Source organism: Sceloporus occidentalis, unplaced genomic scaffold (genome assembly GCF_023333645.1).
Source record: "Sceloporus occidentalis isolate IW3139 unplaced genomic scaffold, rSceOcc1.0.p SCAF_2, whole genome shotgun sequence".
Taxonomy (NCBI): Eukaryota; Metazoa; Chordata; class Lepidosauria; order Squamata; family Phrynosomatidae; genus Sceloporus; species Sceloporus occidentalis.
The window spans coordinates 142,974,447-142,997,662 of NW_028316982.1; the positions used below are offsets into that span (position 1 = coordinate 142,974,447).

At 38.5% G+C, this 23,216-nt stretch overlaps 1 protein-coding gene across 3 annotated transcripts in view; it reads right to left on the reverse strand.

Moving 5' to 3' along the window:
• LOC149319090 (dachshund homolog 1-like) overlaps window positions 1–23,216 on the reverse strand; it is a 426,364-nt gene that overhangs the window by 46,209 nt on the left and 356,939 nt on the right. For all 3 annotated transcript variants that reach the window (XM_089511099.1, XM_089511098.1, XM_089511097.1), the window contains one exon: window positions 5,244–5,395. In XM_089511099.1, the coding sequence (XP_089367225.1) occupies window positions 5,244–5,395 (152 nt within the window). The remainder of the gene's footprint in view (window positions 1–5,243; window positions 5,396–23,216) is intronic.

The following is a 23,216-nucleotide window of genomic DNA, read 5'->3' on the forward strand; positions in this document are numbered from 1 at the left end:
AGGGAAGATTCTTTAAAATCAGTTATAGAAGATCAGATGGGTAGGCCTGCCGGAAGTTTGAGTGCTGGATTATAATTTTAAAGATCAGAGTTCAAATCCCCACTCAGCCATGGAAACCCAGTGGGTAGCTTTGGGCAAACTCTTGCCTAAAAAGACTCTTGCTCAAAATAAGCCTCACACTCCTGCCCAAAATAAGGATCAGAGGAAGACAAAGGAAAAATCCCTCTTAAAAATTCTTGCCAAGAAAACCCTGTGGTAGGTTTGACTTTGGGTTGCCATACATTGGAAACAACTTGAAGATGCATAACAATAACAACAATAACAACAACAACAGGGAATGCTATGGATTATTGTGGATTGCCTATTTTCTATTTATTTTGGATTACCTGTTTATAATCATAGCAGTGAGTATTTTGAACTGTTTGTTCACTCCCTGTTTAAAGTGATCAGTAACTCAAAAATCATTTGATATTCTGATGTTTTAATTGCACGACTCCAACACAGATATTTTATATACCCACCATCATAAATAGAAGCAGCAAGATTGCTCTCCCCAACTACTTGTAACTTTCCACTCTCATTAGCATTCTAGTGAAGAGAATGTCATTCTCATAAATGTTTGCAGAAGACAGATAAAAAAAGGTGGTGAATACTGTCGGTGCTAAATTGCAGCTTTTGTTTGATCTAATGCTTGCAAATTATTTTGCAATATTCATATCTTATTTCAGTACAGGAAACTCCCAAGTGCAAAAGCAATCATTGTTTTGTTTTTATACATGATGTCATCTTATGGACTCCTTCTAAATTGTAGCATCAGTAGCATCCATTTTGTTCTTAAATCAAATATATCTCTATTTTAAAGTATTTGGAGATGTATTTTTGATTTCTGGTTCATCTGATTCATTTTTTTAAAAAAATCAAAAGGCTTTGTTTATAACATCAAAAGGCTTGAAATGTATAATGGTGAATTTGAAAAACAGCATTCCATTTTTTTTAGTTCATGAATTATATAATACAACAGTATTAATCAATTTAAATAAATTTCCAGATTGTAAATGCATTTTAATCTGTCAAGTGAAGTGAAAAATAATGTACAATGTACACACTGTATCAGACCTTTATAGAGTTAAAAGAAAACACTATCTCTTAACATCTTTTTCATATCCTGTTACAATGATGCTTCAGAATTAAGGCTATTCAATGATGATACACTGTGACAGGATTATACCTAGAACTGGGACTGAAATAGTGATTGTCATTGTTTCCCCAGAAACTCATGTCAGAGCAACAGTTGCTCAGCATATTGCATATCTATGGTGGAAAATAGCACCCATGAGTTAGTGATTCCAGGGGCTGCTCCCCAGATGGAAGAATTGGCTTTAGTTTGTCCCCACTGAAAAATTTCTGAAATATCTCTATCTTAGTATGGCAAAGCTAGGAATGAATTTCAACTCAGTCCTTTTTATATTGCATCAGACGACAGATGATAACACACATGATATTGTTTTATTTTGCCCTTCTAAATGACTTTTTTTAAGTTTTAATGCACATTTTGCATTGTTTTAAAGTTATTGATTGTTTAATTATATCTTTATTGATAATCCTATGCATATTTTTATACTTTATTTGCTTTCAATTTTAAGTCACCTTACGTTCTAGTTCCCAGAAAGCAGTCTGGATATAAATATAGTGAATGAACAAATGATGGATTTTTTCGTCCACACAAATGAGTTGCTTCTACACAGAAAATTAACATGCCAAGGAGAAGGCCATGGTTTGTCCTCTACAATACCATGGTCCCTTTCACACTACACAGTTATAGTGCTATTATTACACTTTAATGGTCATGGCTGCATCCTGAGTTTAAGGAAGCAACAGAAGAGTCCTGTGGCTGACAATTCTGAACACCCCTTCCTAAGCTGCAAATCCCAGGATTCCATAGGATGAAACTATGGCGTTGGACAGACGGACCCAAAGCACCGTGCCGCCGCCGATTCTAGGGTTAGGTACTGCGCACCAACCGCATGGTCCCTGACCCTAGCACAGAGTGGCAACGGACTAATGACGGCGTCTTGTGTACACAGGCGCCACCATTTTGACATAAGCAACTTGTAGCATATAGATGTAGCTACATGTCGCTTACATCACGAGTGCACCATTGGCACATTTGTGACATCCGCCCAGCAGCTAAAAGAGAACCGGGTTGTTTCAGATTCTTTTTACTACAGACGGATGCCACACAGTTTGGCGGCTTTGTCGTAACTACGGAGGGAAATAGGCCACCGCAGGCCACCCTTTTGGGGCAGTATGTCCTGGGCCTATGACATGGAAAGGGCTGAAGGCTTTCATGATTGCCCAAAATGATAATATTTATTAAAGATTAAGCCCCACTGTGTTCAGTAGGGGTTTCTCCAAAATGAAAAGATTTTATGTATTGATTAACTGAGTGATTTTCTACCCCCCCCCCCCCCTTTCTCCCAGGATGGAATTTAGAAAATCCAGCCAGAAACTTGCCAGCCATACTCAGAACCAGTTAAAACCTGTTACTTGTACTTAGTTTAAGTACTTTGAAATAGTCTTAAATTACAAATTAAATAGCATATACTATAGCACCATACAAAGTATTGAAAGGCACTCAGAGAAGCAGACAGGATTCTGTCATCTCTTGTATAGTTCTAAAATGACAGCTTTAAGAAAGAGTTGTGCAACTATCAACTGATCCTATTGTACTACAGTCTATACATGGGTTGTCTTTCCACTGCAAGTCACAGTATTTCACCAACAAAAGATACAGTAATATCTAGTATTACGTCTGTGTCTGGTTGCACAAACTTCCAAAAGCAATCTGCCACTCAGTTTGTCTTTTTAAAAGATTTTCAGACTAAATAAATTAAGTGTAAACAGATTTACAAAGACATTTTGTGCATGAACAAGCTGTTAATAGAATGAAGACATATATGATCAAACCATAAGAAACAGTCAAAATTGGTTTTGTGATCACACAACCTGGAGGTAAGTTGCCTTGAGTTCAATGGTACATAGCATTACATCTTAACAATGCAAAACAAAATACAATTAGGGAGAAAAACAAAACATCCCAGCATTCCTGACATGTATGGAGATGGTTTTGCTAGGATTTTGTATCCATAATAATGCTCCATTTCTTCACCACTGCACCCTTTGGATAGAATGGAGCTATTCTGAATCCAATGGATTTAGAATGGATTTTGAACCATCCCCAATTTTCCCCTAGAATTCCACATTTCAGAGCCTTAAATGGTGGCCACCATTAATAATACTATCAGAAGTAGCATTGAGTGCATCTGAACTGCAGAAATTATTCAGTTTGACACTACTTTAACTGTCATGGCTCAATACTATGGAATTCTGGGAACTGTAGTTTTGTAAAACATCTAGCCTTCTCTGCCAGAGAGCTCTGGTGCCCCAAATGACAATTCTAAGAATTCCATAGCATTGAGACATGGCAGTTGAAGTGGTATCACTTTGGATTATTTTCGAGTTGTGAATGCAGCCACAATATGATGGGCCCTTTTCACAGGAAGAATGGCATGCTAAATTGGGCAGAACACCCACCACCTGCCTGTAGGAGGGCCCCCTGTTTCAACCTGTTTCCCCAGCTGGGCCTAGGATTGTTCTGCCCAGGAGTTAAAATTGTATATGTTTATGGTTTTTGCCAAGTGGGTGCTTTCTCAGCTCTACTGTATAAGACAGCAACAAAAAAATAATATTTTAATTGAAGTTTTGTTGTTGTTAGCTGCCCTTGCGTTGACCTTGAAGTTATGGTTAAATAAATAAGAGTCAAATGACTTTTTAAAACGTTATTGAAAATTATGGGCCCAAACAGACAGGCCAAAATAAAGCTGCTTTGGGTCACTTTGGAGGTATGCTGTTTAAACAACACACACATTTTAAGAGGTCAGAAGCTACACCAAAGTTGCGCTCCAGTGCTTAGGACTGGAGCGTGGCTTTGGTGCAGCTTCCAGACTCTTAGGACGCATGCGTCATTTAAACAGCATACCTCCAAAGTGACCCAAAGCAGCTTTATTTGGGCCTGTCTGTTCGGGCCCTATGTATCAGTTTTTATACCTCTCCAATCTGAATTGTGTAATGTAAAGTTAAGCGTAGAATAGTGTCTTTTTCATGAACAAGCTATAATACTTCTTCTAATGGTTTATGATTTTACAAATTTTCTAGCTCTGCCTCAGTCTACCTGTATCAATGAAGTCCTGTTGTTCTGAACAGATTTCATTAATTTGGACCCAGCTTGGAAGCATTCCACTAAATAAAATGAAGCTCCTCAAATGAGTAAAAAAGAAAGAAAGAAAAGAATTGTTACTTCTTTCTTGTGTCTGTGCATGATGCCTTTTTAAATCTGTTGATTCTGAATTTTCCTGTGTTATTTGTACAAAAAAGGCTTTTAAGATGAAGAACTTAGTAAAAGATTCCATTGGGAAGTTTATGCACACCAGACACAGCTCAGATGAGTGTTAGGCAGCACTATTTTTTTCTGCGTAGCTGTTGGTGCATGTAACACAGAGCCATGTAGTGGCACGCATTCCATCTGCCATACACAAGGGCACCCCCTTCTTTTTCCTATCCTAATCTCTACTCTGCTTATGTGCCCTATAATATGCGAGTGGAAACCTTAACCATTTGAGATAGACTGCAGTATATGTACAATAGACAAGCTGACTTCTGCATAAGAAATCAGCAGAAAACTTGGTAATGCCCTTTGAAGTTATTCTTTGAAGATAGTATTGAAATGAGCTTATTTGTAACACAAATTCTTTTTTTTTTTAATTAATGCCCTTTATATTAAGACACTTTTTCCATAGATTAACATGTCATTTCCACCTTGGCATTAAAGCAGTTTTAAAAAAATATTTATTGCAGCAGGTTTTCTCTTTTTAGCACCATCAGGGAAGTTAAAGAGATTACTACAAATCATTATCATCTAATAGTAAGAATATTTTAGACAAAACGTATGCTAGTTTCATCTAAGTCAGCATCAGTTCAGCATTATAAGCCATATTTTATATACTGCATTTAGATGGCTTTATATTGCAATTTGATTGCCGTGGTGCCTTTTATATACCAAATGACTGAAAGAATTTCCCACACTCTCATGAGCTAGTTTGAAACTCAATGGATTGTATTAACACCAGCAAATCAGTGACTGGTTTATCTCTACTGTTTTACTTCAATCTGCAAGGAAGGCCTACCTGGATGTTAGTCAGAAGGGTTTCTATGGAGGACAATCCATCAGGAAACAGAAACGGAGAAGGAAAACCTGGAGGTAGTGGTTGCCCATGCCCAGTTAGCGAAAGTTTGTCAAGGCTGTCTCTTGCGGTTGGTGTGGAGAGCGGGGTCTCATCTGTATGTGATTGAAACAAAAATATAGAACAAGTTACGCTTGTCTGTTTTTATTAGACCTCAGTAATGGCTTCCCTAGTGGTTTCCAGAACATTTATTGCAAATTGGTTCCTGCTATCAGGAGAAAATGCTTTCTACTGAATTTTCTTTAATGAAAAAGCTGTGGAGATACAACAAGATAACATTAATGAGTAACTTTATAAGCCTTTTAAATGCAGTCTCTAATGAGACTGAGTTTACAGTGCCATAGAATCTTTTTAAAACAAATATTATCTCACATATACTTGTGATAATATATTTAGGTTGACTTTATGGGTACCTTCCCAATTATCTCATTTTAGTCTCAACACTGCTTGGGCTGACAAGAGAAATATTTCCTATTTGATAGATATTTCATATTGCTGGGATATGTTTTATGTGAAAATGATTCTCAAGTAATCAACCATCTTCGTGATCCAGAAAGGGCATGCAAAAATATAGTTCCATATTAAATACTCCCTCTGGGTTGGGTGTGTGTACACACATATAAAAATAAAATAATAATAGCAACTGTGCAGCTGAGTAATATCCCACAGCTAGCACCACAGATAAACAACGTTAAGTCCCTGTAGTGTTTACACATTCTCGCAAAGAATGGGTAGTAGTCTCAGCTCCACCTCCAACAACCATGTTGGAAATGCAGCATGGATTCATCCCAGGTATTCCTGCCTGCCCCCAGTTGTACAATCCATCTTTTCTTGCATGGGTCCTTATACAATGGAATATTTATACCATGCTGCTGTTATAATGTGGCAACCTCTCCAGTGAAGCCTTAAAACTGAATTTTGAGACTACCACTGTCATAATTCCTGCAATTCAGATTTGACTGGAAGAAGAGCTGCCATTTATAAATGAAAACATGGAAAATTATGGGCACATAAAGTTGCCTTGTAATACTTAATTACTTCTGTCACAGGAGGAGGTGTTTGTGGGTGTTAGAGGCCTGTTGTACAATATTAGCCCCCCCCCCAAAAAAAAAAAACAAACCAGAATTTTGTTTTAGAATATTTGTGCCATCTGTGCAACACTGACTTATAATTCTTTGCATAGAAACATCATTTCTCACACAACAAGGTTTACATCGAACCTGTAAAAAATATCATTCACCCTGAGCTGCAGAGCAAAGGTTTGCTAAATTAGAATGGTTTAAAAAGCAGCTAAGCAGGGTCTTGGCTGTGGTGATCCTGAACTTTCCATTCCACAGTTTTTAGACATTACTTCACAACTGTTCTAGAAATTTTGAAGATTTCAGTATTCCTCAATAGACAGACGTGTGGATCTGCATGTTTCAGATCTTTAGATCCTTCATTGTGATGTAAATTCTTGATTTTTTTATATAAGGGCAAGTCTAGTCCATCAGTTACTAATTTGCAAACCTCAGGAAATGTAACCAACACATATATCAATAATGTACCTAGGACAAAGAAATATATTCCTTGTAATTACACCATGCCTGCATCTGTCTTAATTAAGAGCCAAAATTTGCCGTGCTGTAAGACACATTCTAGTTATGTTTTAAGCATACTTTTTTCTTTGAACAACTGAAACTCACCTAAATCCTTAAACCTGTCATCTATTGAACAGTCTTAAGGAATAAGCCTCAGAGTATGCTTTAATTTATGTTAAAATTGATATACTGGCATATTTAGTTAGAATGTAAGCTCTGTCTGTTAAGGAGTGGCAAACATGAGTGGGACAATTCTCTCTCTCTGGGGGCTCCAAAGACTGTCCCAAAGGCCTCCCCAAACTACAAGTGGACAGAAATTCACAAGTTTTGGTCTCTCTAATTGCTCAGTAGTTCTGGTTTTGCCACAGAATTGCAGGGTGGCTGAGTTTCAGTTCAACATTACTAGGACAGGCATAATTCATACCTGTAAATCTAATGTACATACAAACACACTCTCTTTCTCTGCCTACTTTTGTCAGTACTTCACTATAGCACCTGCAATGTCTGTGAAGACATTAAGGTTTTTTTTCCTCCTCCGTCAACAGAAGAATATTGTAATAAGCACTTTAAAATGATACCAAATTCATTCCTCATGGTGACTACAATCAAGTTTTACTGATAAAAACATAAACAGTAGAAATACTAATCTGTAATATAGGAGTATGAATCTTAAACTCCAGCTGAACTTTACTTTAACATTTAGTTTAAGAAAAAATAATCCAGCATAGGGAAAGTTTTGTTTTCTTTATGTCCCGTGTGAAATACACTGTGTCTGAAGCAAAACAAATGTACATATACACAGGAAGAGTGCATATTTGTGGATGTGAGATAAGCAGTGACTGAGGGAATCTTGAAAAAAAAAGATGTGTTTTTGAACAGAAAAATACACACATTATAAATGCTAGTCAGTTAAAACACAACCATAGATCACAGTAGCAAAATTATATGACCCCTGTCATTAAAGTATCTTAAAAATATTTCCAGAAACTTCAGAGCAATGTAGTTTGTGTAACCTTGGTGTTGTTGTTAACTGTCCTCAAGTTGACCTTAACCCATGGCAACTCTGTGCATGAGACCTCTCTAAGACACCCCTAGCACCCACTTCTTTGCTTAGGTTTGTAGACTGAAGCACATGTCCTCCTTAATTGAGTCTAGCCATCTGGCATATAGGCTTCCTCAGTTTCTACTACCTTTTACCTTTCCTAGCATTCTTGTCTTTTCTAATGAGTCATGTCTTCTCGTGATATGTCCAAAGTACAACAGCCTCGATTTGGTCATCTTGGCTCCCAAGGGGAATTCAGGCTTGATCTGTTCTAGTATCCATTTGTTTGTCCTTTTGGTTGTTCGTGGTATTCTCAGCAGCATCACAGCGCAAATGAGTTACAGCTCTCAAATGGTACATGGTGATGGGGAATACCATAGCGGTTTGATCTGATATTCGATAATATCCCGAGGCTTCACTAATTCTTGGCTGAAGCCTTCAATGCCACAAACATTATAAATGTAGCTTTAGGGGAAAAGCTTTGGGAAATGATTTCCTTTGATACAAACCCCAGTTCCAAAACTGTACTGTCACTAACAAAGATGTGCAGAGTATTTTTCTCATCCTCAATAACAATACATTTCTCATTAGGTCAAGATAACCTGCCAAACAAATTGTCAACCAGTGTATCATTTTGCACTTCTGCATGGGAATATAACCATTTTTGTTTTGTTTTGTTTTTTGGCCAGCAGCAGCAATGGTAAAATTGGTGAGTGCATGCAAGTACACCACATAAGGTTGTGTTTTTTAAAAAATGCAGAAAAAATTTAAAAGTTCCACCTCGGAAGCCCCTAAAATGTGGAAAGGCATCAACAAATGTACAAAATCAATCTAATTTTACCAAGTGTGTGTGTGTGTGTGTGTGTGTGTGTGTGTGTGTGTGTGAAATTTTTCATTCTTGCAAACAAGGATAAATACATTAAGATCCACATCCCTAGTAACTGACCCCAGACATGTGGCTGAAAGAACTGTATGTTCTTTTTTTACACTTGCCTCAGTTTCTGCCCTTTGTTGCATCCTCTTGTGTCAATATCTAAATTCAATACCCCTTGGGATTTGGTTTTCTCCTTTCATTCTTTGTGAAAGTCAGGCACATATACAACTGTCAGATCTTTTATATGCACTTGTATAGTTACTAAACCAGTGTGGTGTAGTGGTTTGAGGGTTGGATTCTAAGAAAATAGGGCTCAAAACCCAATTTAGCCATGGAAATATGTTGGGTGACCTTGGGCCAGTCACATTCTCTCACCCTCAGGTGAAGGCAATGGCAATCCCTCTTTGAACAAATTTTGCCAAGGAAATCCCCATGATACCTTTTCCTTAACTTCACCATAAATTGGAAATGATTTGAAGGCACACAATTGTCACAACCACAATGGTCTAAGTAGCAAATTGTCATAAATAAACTAAATACTGTAGACATCTTAAGAGATGCAGCTTCACATGATTCCTTTCTCTGCCTCCTTTATGCTCTTCAGAGAATATCACAAGAGTTGGACATTTCATGTCTATAAAGAGAGCGAGGAATGGAAAATAACAAGCTCAAAACGCACCTCAGATAGCACAGCCAAGACATTAGCTACCTTGGTGCATTGCCTTCCTATGATCCCCCTTCTTCCTAATACCATACCACTCTCTCCTCAAACTCCCCAAATCTGCCATCATATTTGTCCATGGAGATAGCATTTGTTCATACAAAGACTGGGAGCAGAAGATTAGAATAGATTAGAATATTATGAAGCATGAATGCAACTGCCACTTTGATTTCTCCTTAATTTTAATTATGTACCTGAGATGTCATGCAGAGGGTAAGGAGTGTGCATCTTTCTCTTTTTGGATTTAAGTACATATTAAATATAAGGCTTTTGACATGTGTTTCATTATCAGTCTTAGAAAAGAATTATTCACCCCAAAACAAAGCCCTGGGGAGAACTAAATTCTCGAGCTGAACAGCTGGTATTTTGCAAGTCTCAGATGATGAAGACACAATACTAATGTGTGTGAAACTCTTCTATATTAAAAGATATTTCCCCTCACATTTAATTCATTGCTAAACATCTTACAAATGAAGCGGGGGGGGGGGGGGACAAAAACTAAATGATAGCTAGTGGATACTTGGTTTAGTATATTAAAGAAGCAGTATGGTATTTTAATTAAATAACAAAAATCAAATATTAGTAGTATAACTTGTTTTATATGGAGAAATACTAAAGCAGTAAGCGGGGAACCCCACGCAATATGAGTGAATACTTTGGCAGAATGGGGCCTTCCAGGTGCTTTTTCTTGCAGTTTCACCAGACTCTAGCCAACATAGATAATGGCAAGGGGTTATGAGATCTGCAGTCCTAAAACATCTGGAGGGCCATAGGTTCTTAGCCATGCTCCCATTTATTTATTTATTTATTTATTTATTTATTTATTTAAAGGATGTATATCCCGCTTTTCTCCCACAGTGGGATTCAAGGGGAGAGATACCAAAATGTATAGGGATTGTACTTCTGAAACGAATAAAAACTGGCGCTGACAATGTGCTGTTTAATTCTTTGTTCTGTTGTATTTATCTAGATAGAAAACAGACACCTTCGAAAAATCCCACAAATGGGAGAAATTGCCATGTAAAGAACACAAACAAACAACTACCATATATACTCAACTGTAAGTTGACCTCATGTATAAGACAAGACCAGGTTTGGGGGCAAAAATTATGGATTTTGATATAATCTGTGTATAAGTCAAGAGTGAAACTTAGAAGCATGTAACAAAGGATGTAAAGTATGAAGGAAAGTAAAATGATGCCAAAGCACACTGCTATTTTCCCAAGCAGACATTGAAAAAGGCCAGAAGTAGCACTGCAGGGGAAAGAGAAGAGGGCTTTGGTGCTTCTTTTAAGTTATCCCAGGATGGACTAGGCTCTTACCTTTTGCCACTCTACTCAGAAAAGGGGATGGCTCCCTTTTTTTAATGAGTTAAAAGTACACCGACCGATCAATAAGTCGATCTAGATTTTTTGGATCTCTTTTTGACTATAATTTCTAGACTTATACATGAGTATATACAGTATATGAAGTGTTCTCAGTTGTTACGCCACAACCTTGTAAGGGCTACGCTAGCAGTCAACAGAGCAGCTAGATCTCCCTGAACAAGATTTAAAGTGTTTCACTCACACTAATAGCAGCTGGTCCTCCATGCTCCTTCATGATGAACTGTGAAAAATAGAGAGAGGATTTTTCTGAAGTTCTGCTTCTGGGTACTTCTCAAAGGGGAAGGTGGAATATTTGGGCAACATACAAAAGTGCTTGCTTTCTAAAAACCTCTTGACTATCTCACAGGGCAATGAATGAGGCCAGTGTATTTGAAGAACTTCTGTTTTTCTTGATGGATCGCTGACCTATCATGACATGGAAACTTTCACAGTAGATGAGGATGGCAGGATATGCCTTTCTCTGCTATGAAACATTGGCCAAACCATTAATATTGAATACATAAATTAAATAGCAGTTCATGCTTGTTTGGCCTAATGTGAAGACCCTTTGGAAAGCTTGGAGTGGATCCAGGCTGCTTTAGAGCGTAGCTCAACTCACTGGAGCATCACACTGGCAAGCAGGCTTCTGATGGTGTATAAGGTGTCATGATTACCATTTGGATATGCATCAAGCGACATGTCCACCAACAAATATGTATAGCCACACTTCACAATTTTATAGAACATATCATTAGAGTGTACATTCCTATGTATATCTGACTGGAGATGCACAACTGAACATGCATTCAATTTAATGCAATGAACAGAGGATAAATAATGTGGATCTAATTTAAGTCTGTGGCTTTTACTAAGTATGTAGATGTCAGAAGCTGCAGGCGCAGATTTCTTTCTCTGGATAAGAGCTGCTAAGTTTGTATACTGCAATGATTTATATTTTTCATTGCCAGGGAGAAAAGGCTGGTAGAAACTATTATACTGTGTAAAAATGCCAGTATGGTTGGTTTAGTGGGAACTGGATGGTTTACCAAAGAACTCTATTAAAGATACAGAAATAATATTCCTGGACAATATCTTCCTGGAAATAGCTGTGAAGTTATGATCCCTGACAGACAGGTCTGGGCCCTGTAGTTGTCTGAGTCTTACACAATGAGAGTTTGTCTCTATAGGTTTTCATTTACATTGTGAACCTAAGCATATTTTCTCAAATGCAACTCAAGTCTCATTTGTTTACTACTATGCTTACAATTAGAGGTGTGCTCCACAGGAAAGTTATTTTGTGAAATAAGCGAGCCAGCATGGCGTAGTGGTTTTGGAGTTGTTATTTCACCTTAATTACTTTCTGCAGAAGGCATGATCACATGCCAAATGTGTTGAATTTGGAATACTGCATACTTTATGATCTCAGAAACATGCTTCAAATGAAAATTAGGATCAAATAGAGGTCACTGCCACCTGTATTTAACCCTCTTCCACCTAAACCTCCATCAACAAGTAGGGTCAAACACCATTGTAAAGGAAGCATAAAATTTTCACAGCAGTCCTCCAGACTTCCATTTTCCAGGCAGCCCTCAAATATGATGAGGTGTGAATTAATGTTTGAAGGTGGTCCTTCTTAGGTTAGTGACAAACTGATATATTGCTAAAAACACTCAAGACTTCCAGGGGTCAATTCTACCCTTACTAGAATGATGGGGACAAATGATAAATCATACACACAGGGTTCCTGGGGTCAAAATCATGGTGCCAAATGATTTTTAAAATCATTGGCCAGGCCTTTTTCTGTCATTTTGTGTAAGAAAGAAACACAGAAGTTGAAAATACATTGTTTTCACTTCTCTCCAAATTAGAAAAAACACCAACTTTCCTTAAAATCACCAGATTGTAAGAGCTAACAATACCCCACATATTTACAAAACTGCCTTGCAAACCTACATGTGTGTATCAAAGAAATAAAAGTGATTCCCTTCAATGCATAATGATGTTACAATGTCAGACAACAAAGTAAAGGTTTAGATTGTTTATTAGATGGCTTCTGCATACAGTTTCTTTTCTTTTTGTTTCTTATCACATATTATCTTTTCTTTCCCAACCTAAAGCAGAAAATTCTCTAAGTGGTGATCCCATTGTGTTTTAAATGGACATCATTCACACAAGAGTTTGAAGATGTCAGATGTTTCTTCACAATAGATCTAGATCCAAAGGAGGAATAGAAAAACATATAGTCTTCCAGATGTTGTTGAATGCAAGTTCCTTGAGTCATAGCCAGCATTAAAAATGGTGAAGAATATTAGAAATTACAATCCAACAACATCTACAGGTCTACATGATTCCAACTTCTAATCCAAAGATAATGAAGCCATAGGCTGAATCTATAAACCAATAGTGCTTGCTTAGGACATCAAAGTTGTATCTGCACTGCAGAAATAATCCAGTTTAAGACCACTTTAATTGCCCTGGCTCAATGCTAAGGAATTCTGGGAACTCTAGTTTTGTGAGACATTTAGCCTTCTCTGTCAGGGAGCTCTGGTTCCACAACAAACTACAAATCCCAAAATTCCATAGCACTGAGCCATGACAGTTAAAGTGGTGTCAAACTGGATTATCTCTGCAGTGCAGATGCAGCCCAAGAGGACATCCATAGAACTAGGACAGTCTACCATAGCCAAAACTAAGAGAAAGAATAGGTGTCATCTCTTTTGTTAATGCAAAGATAGAAAAATCATCACAATAATGTGTTACATGTATTTATTTATTTATTTCTAGAATTTACATCCTGCCTTTCTCCCACAATGGGATTCAAGGAGGGTTACAATATTTTAAAAAGATAGAGCTAAAACACTGATTACAGAGTTTAAAAAAATTTAAATACTACCTTAAAACATAGGATAAAAATAGCATAGTTAAAAACAGTAAAAAAAACACATTAAAATAGTTAAATAGCACACCACATTATTCAAAGGAAATTCACCCACTAAACACCTGCCTAAATAAAGCTGCTGGAGGAAGGAGAGCATGAAGGAGTCCAACTTGATCTCCCATGGCAGGGGGTTCCACAGTCTGGGAGCAGCCACAGAAGAGGCTCTCTCTGAGTCCTCATCAACCACACTTGCAAAGGTGGTGGGACTCAGAGAAAGCCCTCTCCTGCCGATATTAGTGCCTGAGCTGGCTTGAAAAGGAAAATATGGTCCTCCAGATAATCTGGATCCAAACTGTTTAGGGATTTAAAGGTGAAAACCAGCACCTTTTCACCTGTGTTTTAAGGACTGGGAGCCAGTGTAGCAGCAGGGGAGTGACATGATCCTTGTAGCCAGCCCCAGTCTACAATTTGGCCACAGCATTTTGGACCCGCTCTAATCATTCTGTCTGCTCTATTCATACTATAGTGGGATGAGATGTGATTGTTGCAACTTGTATGTGACTTGTAGTTACTGATAATTTATAACTCATGATTATTGCATTTTTAAAACTTGTTTTGCTATTCCAATTCTATGCAAATTAGTGGCACTATTTTTTTATGTTTAAAAACAGTGGGGTCAGTTAGACCCTAAACTTTTTTTGCACTTTATATGCAATTCTATATATTTATTTATAAAGTTTTATATACAACTGTAGCATTTTACTGCAAAAGGTCTCAGTAAAGGTGGGTTTTCCTCCTAAGAAACAAACCAAACAAACTGGGACAAAAATCAGGTTGACATCTCCCCCCATGTTATTTCCTTTGTATGGTTTTCCTGAGATATAGTTAACCCCAATATCTCACTGATTCTGACAATTTCTTTCTATTGACATAAGGTTAAGTGAGGGCTAGATCTTCAAAATAATTTAACTGTTAATTGGGGCACAAAGAGCTTAGCTTTCAAAGCGACAGTTTGCATAATCTTCTTTAATTGCCCAATAACTAATATTCCATTAGCAATCTAACAATACAATTATGTGTTATGGTACAGGTTTATAAGAACTGGATGCTAGAAGCACTAATTTTATGAAATACATATTAGGTTTCCCAGCCATAGCAGATGATGAACAAGCAACATTGATATGCTGGAAGACAGGGCTGAGCCAAAACAGTTTGCTGCCTAAGGCAGTGCAGTATCATATATCTGAAGTAACCTTTATAGCAGTATTTTTTTTCAGAACAGGGAAATGTTTTTTGGGCTGAATATTGCTAAAATATTCAGGGACAGGGTGATGCATTTATTGGTGGGCTCAGTTTGGTGGCACATGGCCTAATTCCCTTAATAAGTCAGAAATAAAATTTAGTCAAACTGGGAGATAAACAACAAAACAGAAAGGATGTGCTGTATAACACAGCATTTCTAAAGATACCTGCTGTGGGGGAACCAGCAAGGTTTTCTCCTTCCAGTGTGCCAGGGTCTGGCACCATATTTCTGCCCACTGACTACAACTGTTTGTTTCTTTCATAGAAATTCACCAAAGACCATTAGCTCATGAGCCAGCACCAGCCCATGGACCACAACTTTAATAGCACAGGTACAACACACATTAAACATCTAGTATTACACAGGAGTAACCTGGAGTATTTTGGCCTTTAAGTTGCCCCTCTCTCTCTCTCTCTCTCTCTCTCTCTCTCTCTCTCTCTCTCTCACACACACACACACACACACACACACACATTATCATGGGATGCTGGATGGCTGTTTGCACAAATGTCCTGCTGTTCTGACTGGAAGAATAGCTGCTAATGGAAACTGATAGCTCTGAGATTGGAACAAGGCACTCAGCATTGATCACATGGCTGGGCACCTTATTCTGACCTCAGAGTGACCAACTCATACCAGCGGTGGCAGGCAGTACAGTGGGATATGTTGTAAACAGCTTCCCAATGGAGCATTGAAGAACTGGAGCAAAAGGTAACTATAAAAAAATGGTTTAAGCGGGGTTTAGAACAGGTGCAGTGTTGAGCTGGCTGAACATAGTCGAGACAGTTCTCATGAGAACTAGGGATTGGGCATCATCCTGCATCATCCGGACCCCTTGTCGAGAAGGCAGGGGGAGGATATTTTATTTGGCCTCTGCTGACAACCTCCTAGAAATGGTATGATATAACACTTTAGTTAAAGAAAGTTTTCCCTTGAATTCTTTCCATACAGCTAGCTCCCTTCAAACAGAAGTCCCTATTATGGTCTTCACTATTCCTAGCTCTAACCCTTTCTCTATTCCTAACTGATCCAATTCTTTTACTGGAAACAGGAGAATGTCCTCTTTCCACTAAGACATAGAGTCTTGCATTTAAACCTTGGCCCAGGGTTTTCGTCTTTAAGTTAGGTATAGGCCTGGTTAAATTCCTGGCTTTGGATGATTACATCAGCAGGGGTCTGACTAATGGATTCATATCCTAATACTATAATTTTAAAATTAAAATAATCCCCAATGTTGCAATCCAATCTGACAACTTAATTTTACTTTTAACTTTCTGCATTTTAATGAAACTTTTTATTTCATATTGGTTTTATGTTATATGTAATATTTCCATTTATATCTTTTAAGTTATTATAGGTTTTGATGGATCTATTGACTGTAAATAAATATTGACTTGACTTGTCTTAACTGATCCTATCTCTAACTACCCGTTCAAGATCTAATCATTTCTATTTGTACCATCCACATCTCTATATCTAACTGGCCCTATGTGACCATTTAAGGATCAAGCCTCTGATTTTATATTCTCTCCCCCCCATAGACCCCCACCACAGCATTCCAAAGGCTTTGACTCGCTGGCTTTAGTCAGGCAATGGGGGCTCATAACTGAACCTTTCTTCACAATAATGGCAATCCAAACTGCCAGAAGGTGTAGATCACATCAATTCCTATCTGAACATGCAAAGACTGAATTCAAAAACCTCCACTGGTTATTTGATCTGATCTTGTCAGCGCAACTGCTGGGGTCCAACAACCACTGTCAGCAACTCAAACGAGTCCTGGGGTTAAATCAGATCCTTGTAGCAGAGCTGGCAATTTCCAGAAGCTGAAGCATGGCTCCAAAGTCCAATTGGGATGACAGCAACTGGATGTCTTCCAGGAACTGCAGCAATGCAGGAACCTCTGGGGACACACAGCAAACCGATGCTGTAGCTTCTTCTGATAAACCACCAGAGAAACAAAAGTCCCCAAAGTGCTCTTTATTAACAGTGCTATTATACAAAACCAGATCTCTAAAACTCCAAAACATACCAATCCAACTCCTACTTCAAACCCACAAGCTATCCCTTGCAACCCCTGGGTTTACATAGTCTCCAGACCATGTGGTCTCCCAAACCCAGTGAGTTCAGGTGTGTAACCATGTCATGTGTCTCCTGTGCAATCCAGTCACATGTTTCATCATCCATGGCTACGTGCACTCGGGCACTGAAGTGTCCTTGAGCCAATGAGCTTCAGCTGTGATGATCAGCCTTGCCACTCTGCTGAATGCTCATGGCCAAACACACACACATCAAGCATTTCCCTGTGTGCTGTGTTTTAACCCTTCAAATCCCTGACAGATCTGTGCAAAACAGACACTATGTAAAAGCTTCAGAAATAAAGATGAAGCTAAAGAAATAACTATAATCAACAGCACCCCCCTTGCAAAGCTCTTAATGAAAGAACAGATTGCTTACCTGTACCTGTGGTTCTTCGAGTGGAAATACGAAGAGAAGAAAAAGCAGATGAAAGAACAACCAAGTTGAAATACAAAGAGAGAGAAAAAGGAGGAAAACTACCCAGCCCACAAGAGAACAAATAAAAAGCTGTTGGTGGACAGAGAAACACTGAGGGAGTGGTAGCTTCCTGCACAGTAAACAGGGAAGTGGTGTGGTTCCCGACAAGCTACTCAGCTCTAGAACTTACCAAATGTAGTCTCTGTACAGGCATGAAATCCATTGTGTGAGGCACAGACACCACGAACACTACTCCCATAGGACATTACTCCCCATACAGTTTTTCACCAGGTAGTATCTTCCAGGTATATTGGTAGTCATCAACAAGGCCACCCATCAGCACACCACATCCTTACTGTGGAGATCCTGTTATCCACTACACTTAAATTAAGAACAAATTCAGCCTCTCTGTGACTGCCAGAATATCCTGTGGGCAGAAGAGATACTGGGGGCCATAAATATTGTCTAGAAAGCCAAGCCTTTGTGGACTTGTGTGATAAAGAACAGTGACTGCAGGCCATGTGCTCTGGCCATGAATAGCCTGCGTATTGCAACACAGGAGAAGATCTTTATGGGGAAATTACTGGTAGTGACTGGGTACTTTTGGAGTTTGTCAGGCACTGTACTCACCAAGGGCTGACAGGCAAAGAGAATCGGCTCCTCAAATACAAATAGTGGAAGAAGGTGGGCAGAAGAAAAAGGGAACGTGCTATCAGTTTCTGAAATTTTAAGACATTTAATAATCTCAGCCAAGTTGTCTCCTTCCTACAGACCAAATTTCAAGGTTCATGTTCATCAAGAAGTAACTTAGCAATGTCCATTGCCCCTGTGAGAGGATCACAGAGACCCAAGTTTCTTTACACACATACACACAGAGACAGACTTCTTTAGAACTGGAGATGCTAGCCCACTGCATATAGCAAAACTACACCAAATATGAATCATCCCCCCTAGTTCCATATGTTAGGGAAGAGTGGACAGAGACCATATGGCATGGAGGTACTGTATTTGTGTATCTACTTTGAATTACTATTTCATCCACCTCAGACATATACTGTACAAGGATAGATTTTTTTTCCAATAAAGAAGTTTTTATGTCTAAAAAAAGATACAACCTTACAATCAATACAGAACACTATAAGACATGAACACACAAATCTTTCAAGTGAATCATGCGAGGGTGTGTGATAGTCTGACAGACTAATTTAATTATGATAACTAGTTAGGAAGACCATTATTTATAGAAGCAAAGTCTTATATGATTTTATCCTAATCCTGGAAGGGAGAAGAGAAAAGGGGAACTGCAATCTTCCATAGCAGCCAAACAGTACAGAACAGGTCATAGTAAGAAAAAAAAAAGTTCAGCTTTACATTCATGTATTACTGAGACTATAATTCTTAAACCATCTCTTTGTGATTGTTCGTTGTATACTCAGTGGTCACAACTCAGCATGGACTCAGTAAATACTTAAACCAATTGATTTCAGTAGTTTCAAACTGTTAATCTATGATGGATTATGATAATGATACTTATTAATGATATAATAAGAAATCTGATAATCTCTGACAGTAATGGTGTGGTGCTGGTCCCAGAACTGGAAAGGACAAACAGTGTCTACAGCTTTCTTACTTATTAGGAATGGACAATTTTTGCTATCATGAACCCATGTAAGAGATAAGAGCTTCACAATAAGTCAGAAAATCAGACCGTACATACTGTCTATGCTGACTGACAACTGCTGTCCAGAGCAAAGGCGTAAAGACAAAAAATGCAATATTGTGTTTTGTCTCCAGCAAAGCTATTCCTTTTGAAGTATCAGAGACTTCTCAGCCCTATCTGTCATTCCAGATACTGAATTTAGGATCATTTCCACACAAAGTTATTAAACCACTCAGCTAATGTATGCCAAAAATATATTTTATAGATACAGGGCCCCCTGTGTATCTGCTAGGTTTGGTGCCAGTACCCTGCATGGGTACCAAAAACTATGGATGCACAAGTTCCTTTATATACAATGGGGTAGTAAAATTGTGTCCTTTAAATAAAATGGCAAAATCAAGGTTTGCTTTTTGGGTTGTGATGGTTGTTGTTGTTGTTATTAAAATATTTTCAAACCATGGATAGTTGAATCCATAAATGCAGACTCGGTGGATGTGGAAGGCCAAGTGTACATTGCTACAGATTAATAATAACTTCATGATAACTATAACATTATGATGATAACATTATGATACTGCAGATCTTTCTATAACATCTCAAAGAACTTTGCACAGACATAAAAGTTCTTGTTTAGACCACTCTGACTCACTCTCCATGCTATTATCTTCCTTCTTAGGTGAGTCAAGGGCTACCCTCTTACTCTTAGCTTATGTCATACACTCTATAACCCTGTTACATCTCTAAGCTTTACAAATGTTAACTGTATATTCCATCATACTTTATATGGACTTAGTCTGTACTATGCCTGACACTTCACTTCTGGTCCATGCCCTGTATCCTTTTTCTGCATCTAATTCTGTTTCTTTTCCTAACAGGAGCATTTGCACCCAAGCAAGTCAGGACACTCAATTTTCTGATCCCCTGGTAATCAGAAGCCCATTGTTGAGTGAGCCTAGCATTTCTTCCAATGCAAAGTCACCAATAGATAGAACAGATATTCATCCCTGCTATATGCAGGAAAGTATTCTATTGTGAGTTTTCTTTCTCTATACTTCCCCTAACTCATGCAATCTATTATGTACTTTTAATGCGTAGAACAGCCTTCCTTTTAAATTAGCCAAATAACTTCCTTTTCTTTCAACAGGCTACACCTTAATACCTATATTTTGGAGAAAATACTTCCTGAACAAGCCATGGCAAATCCATGTGCCATGGCATGTGTGCCAGAGCAGACACATGGGGCCCTCTTTATGGGCACATGAGCCTCTTGCCATTGGTGAGAGGAGGCAGGAGGGAGAGGAGGAGGAGGAAAAGGAAGTAGTAGAGGTCCTATGCCACCAGCTGCCTGCCCACGAGTGAAAGCCAGGAAATATGGAGAAAGAGGAGGAGAAAGAAGAAGAAGCCACAGTGGCCCCATGCCTCCAGCCACCTGTCCACTGCTGGTGAGAACTGGGAGAGAGGAAGAGGAGGAGAAGGAAGAGGAAGTGGCAGCAGCAGTGGCAGTCTCATGCCACCAGCTGCCTACCTGTCTGCCGCCGGTGAGAGCCAGGAGGGAGGGAGGTACAAAGAGAAGGAGGAAGTGGCGGTGGCAGTGGCCCCATCCCTCCAGTAACCCACCTGCAGCTGGTGAGAGAAGGGAGGGATGGAGAGGAGGAGGAGGAGGGAGGAAGAGGAGTGGGAAGAGGAAGTGGCAGCAGCATGGCATTTCATCAGAGGGAAGTTTGCTAATGCTAGACTGAGGTTGAGAAAGTGTGCCTTGGCCCTGTGTGTGTGTGTGTGTGTGTGTGCGTGCGTGCGCGCACGCACCTTCAAGTAATTCCTGGCAACCCTAAGGTGAAACTATCATGGAGTTTCTTGGCATGTTTGCTATTGCTAGCCTGAGGCTGAGAGAGTGTGCCTTGGATTTTTACCCCCAGACATCCTGCCCCTCAAAGTCCTGTCCCTAGAAGTCCTGCACCCCCTGGCACCAGGTGATACCCAGTGCAGGAATGCCCCTGAGTTTGGACACTCAGTCTTGAAAAGCCAACACTGTCCTGAACCATTCTAGGTTAACTGTGCCGCGCACAGTCTCCTCCACACTGCTGGCACTCCTCCACAAAGCAAGGTGATGAAGGCAGATGACATAGCTTATTTTCCTTCCTTTTTCTCTCTTGCTAAGGGATCCCCTTTCATTTAAAGGTCTCTGTTGCCTTAGCCAGGAAAGTGAAATAGAGCACTGAAATCATTCTATGAAAATTGATAATTCAAAGTATCTGAAAGAAAGCCAGAGCAGTGTGGTGGTTTGAGTGTTGGACTACTGTGGAGGTCAGGGTTCAAATCCCCATTCAGCCACAGAAACTCACTGGGTGACCTTGGGCAAGTCACATTCTTCTCTGAACAAATCTTACCAAGAAAACTCTGTGATAGGTTTGCTTTCAGGTCACCATAAGTCAGAAACAACCTAAAGGCACACAAAAAGTATCTGAAATGTCTGTCTTAACTATGTTATATGTATGTTGTTCTTAACTTGATTCAACAAAAAACTGTTTTAAAAAAAAATCTGAAAGGCTTGAGATAGATATTTGAGCACCCTTCTCAAAACCTTTGCATGTACTGTACACTATTAGTGGGAAAGGTACAAGAGGTGGTAATAATGGAACTAGACCAATAGTGCATGCAATATGTAGCATAATGAAGTCATAATGTGTTGGGAACACACTTGTGCAACAGTTTGTACAAGCACTTTGGCAACACAAGCAAAGTACTGATTTTAATATTTTCCATACACTTTGGGCTAGCACAGTGACACCACTGGAAACAAATCATATGAGTAATACTATATTTACTTAACCATGAAAACCACTTTGGAGTATAGAGATATTACATGAGAGTATGCTGAAAAGTATTAGTATTACTGATATGATTTATGTGATCTAGAAATCCAAGACCAAGAAGCAAGTTTATACAGATTATCTTAAACCGGGCAAAAGGCACTAAAATGTTTTGCCTCTATAGCAAAATTCCAAGTTCTACAAAATCAGAATAGTGCAAATTGACAATACAGGTGTGCACTGCAGCTGTAAGATTTTAAAATTCCTAAGCATTTGAGAACATAAAAGCACTGACACCAGTTTGTTTTGAGGTAATAATCTCTAGGCTTCTAGTACACTCGTAACAGAAATAAAATTCAGGCAACATACAAAGAATGTGAAGAGTAACATATCAAACAGTATTAGATGAAAGCTTTTCTGTAATCTCCTGCATCCCCCTCATGCCTCCTCACAAAAAGATGACTGTGAATTTAAATTATAATCCATATTACCATAGTAATTGCAGTAAAATTAATTCATTGTTATAGCGTTTGCAAGTCAACCTAAGCTTTGCTGTCATTTTAAAGTAATTTAGGACTCCTAAGCACTTTACTTACAGATAGTAGTCATACAGCCAAAGATGGGAGCAATTTATAACATCATGTTTATGAAAGTTTTATTGCAACTACAGAATCATTTAAAAGTGGAAGTATGTTCTTCACTAGGAAAAATTCCCTATAGCATTCCATGCAAAGACGCTAATACTTTAATTGATAGTTTTTAGTTCACAGTACTGTATGTAGATCACTTGATTCCTTGTAGCTTTTGCTGTTTTGTTTTGCTTCTCCTTTTGCAGTACTTATGCACTTCAATAAAATTTTTAGTTTGTTAAAATGAATATTCAAAGCGCTCACAGAATAGTAGGTGCTAATGACAACTAACATAAATAGTTCAAAGTGAGCATACAAACAGGTGTTCTAATTATTTATTTCCATAATTAGTTCAGATATCTGATCCTGTAAACAAGATCACTTTCTTCTCTGCCCTCATCATTCCCCAATGATTTCTCAGAGTACTTCATGAAGTATTTCATAAGAATCTGAAATTTAAATGGGCAAATCGACTATAATAATACATGTGCTTTCAAAAGCATTGTAGAAACAGATTACTGTCCCTTTACTGCTATATCATAATTGCATGTTTTTA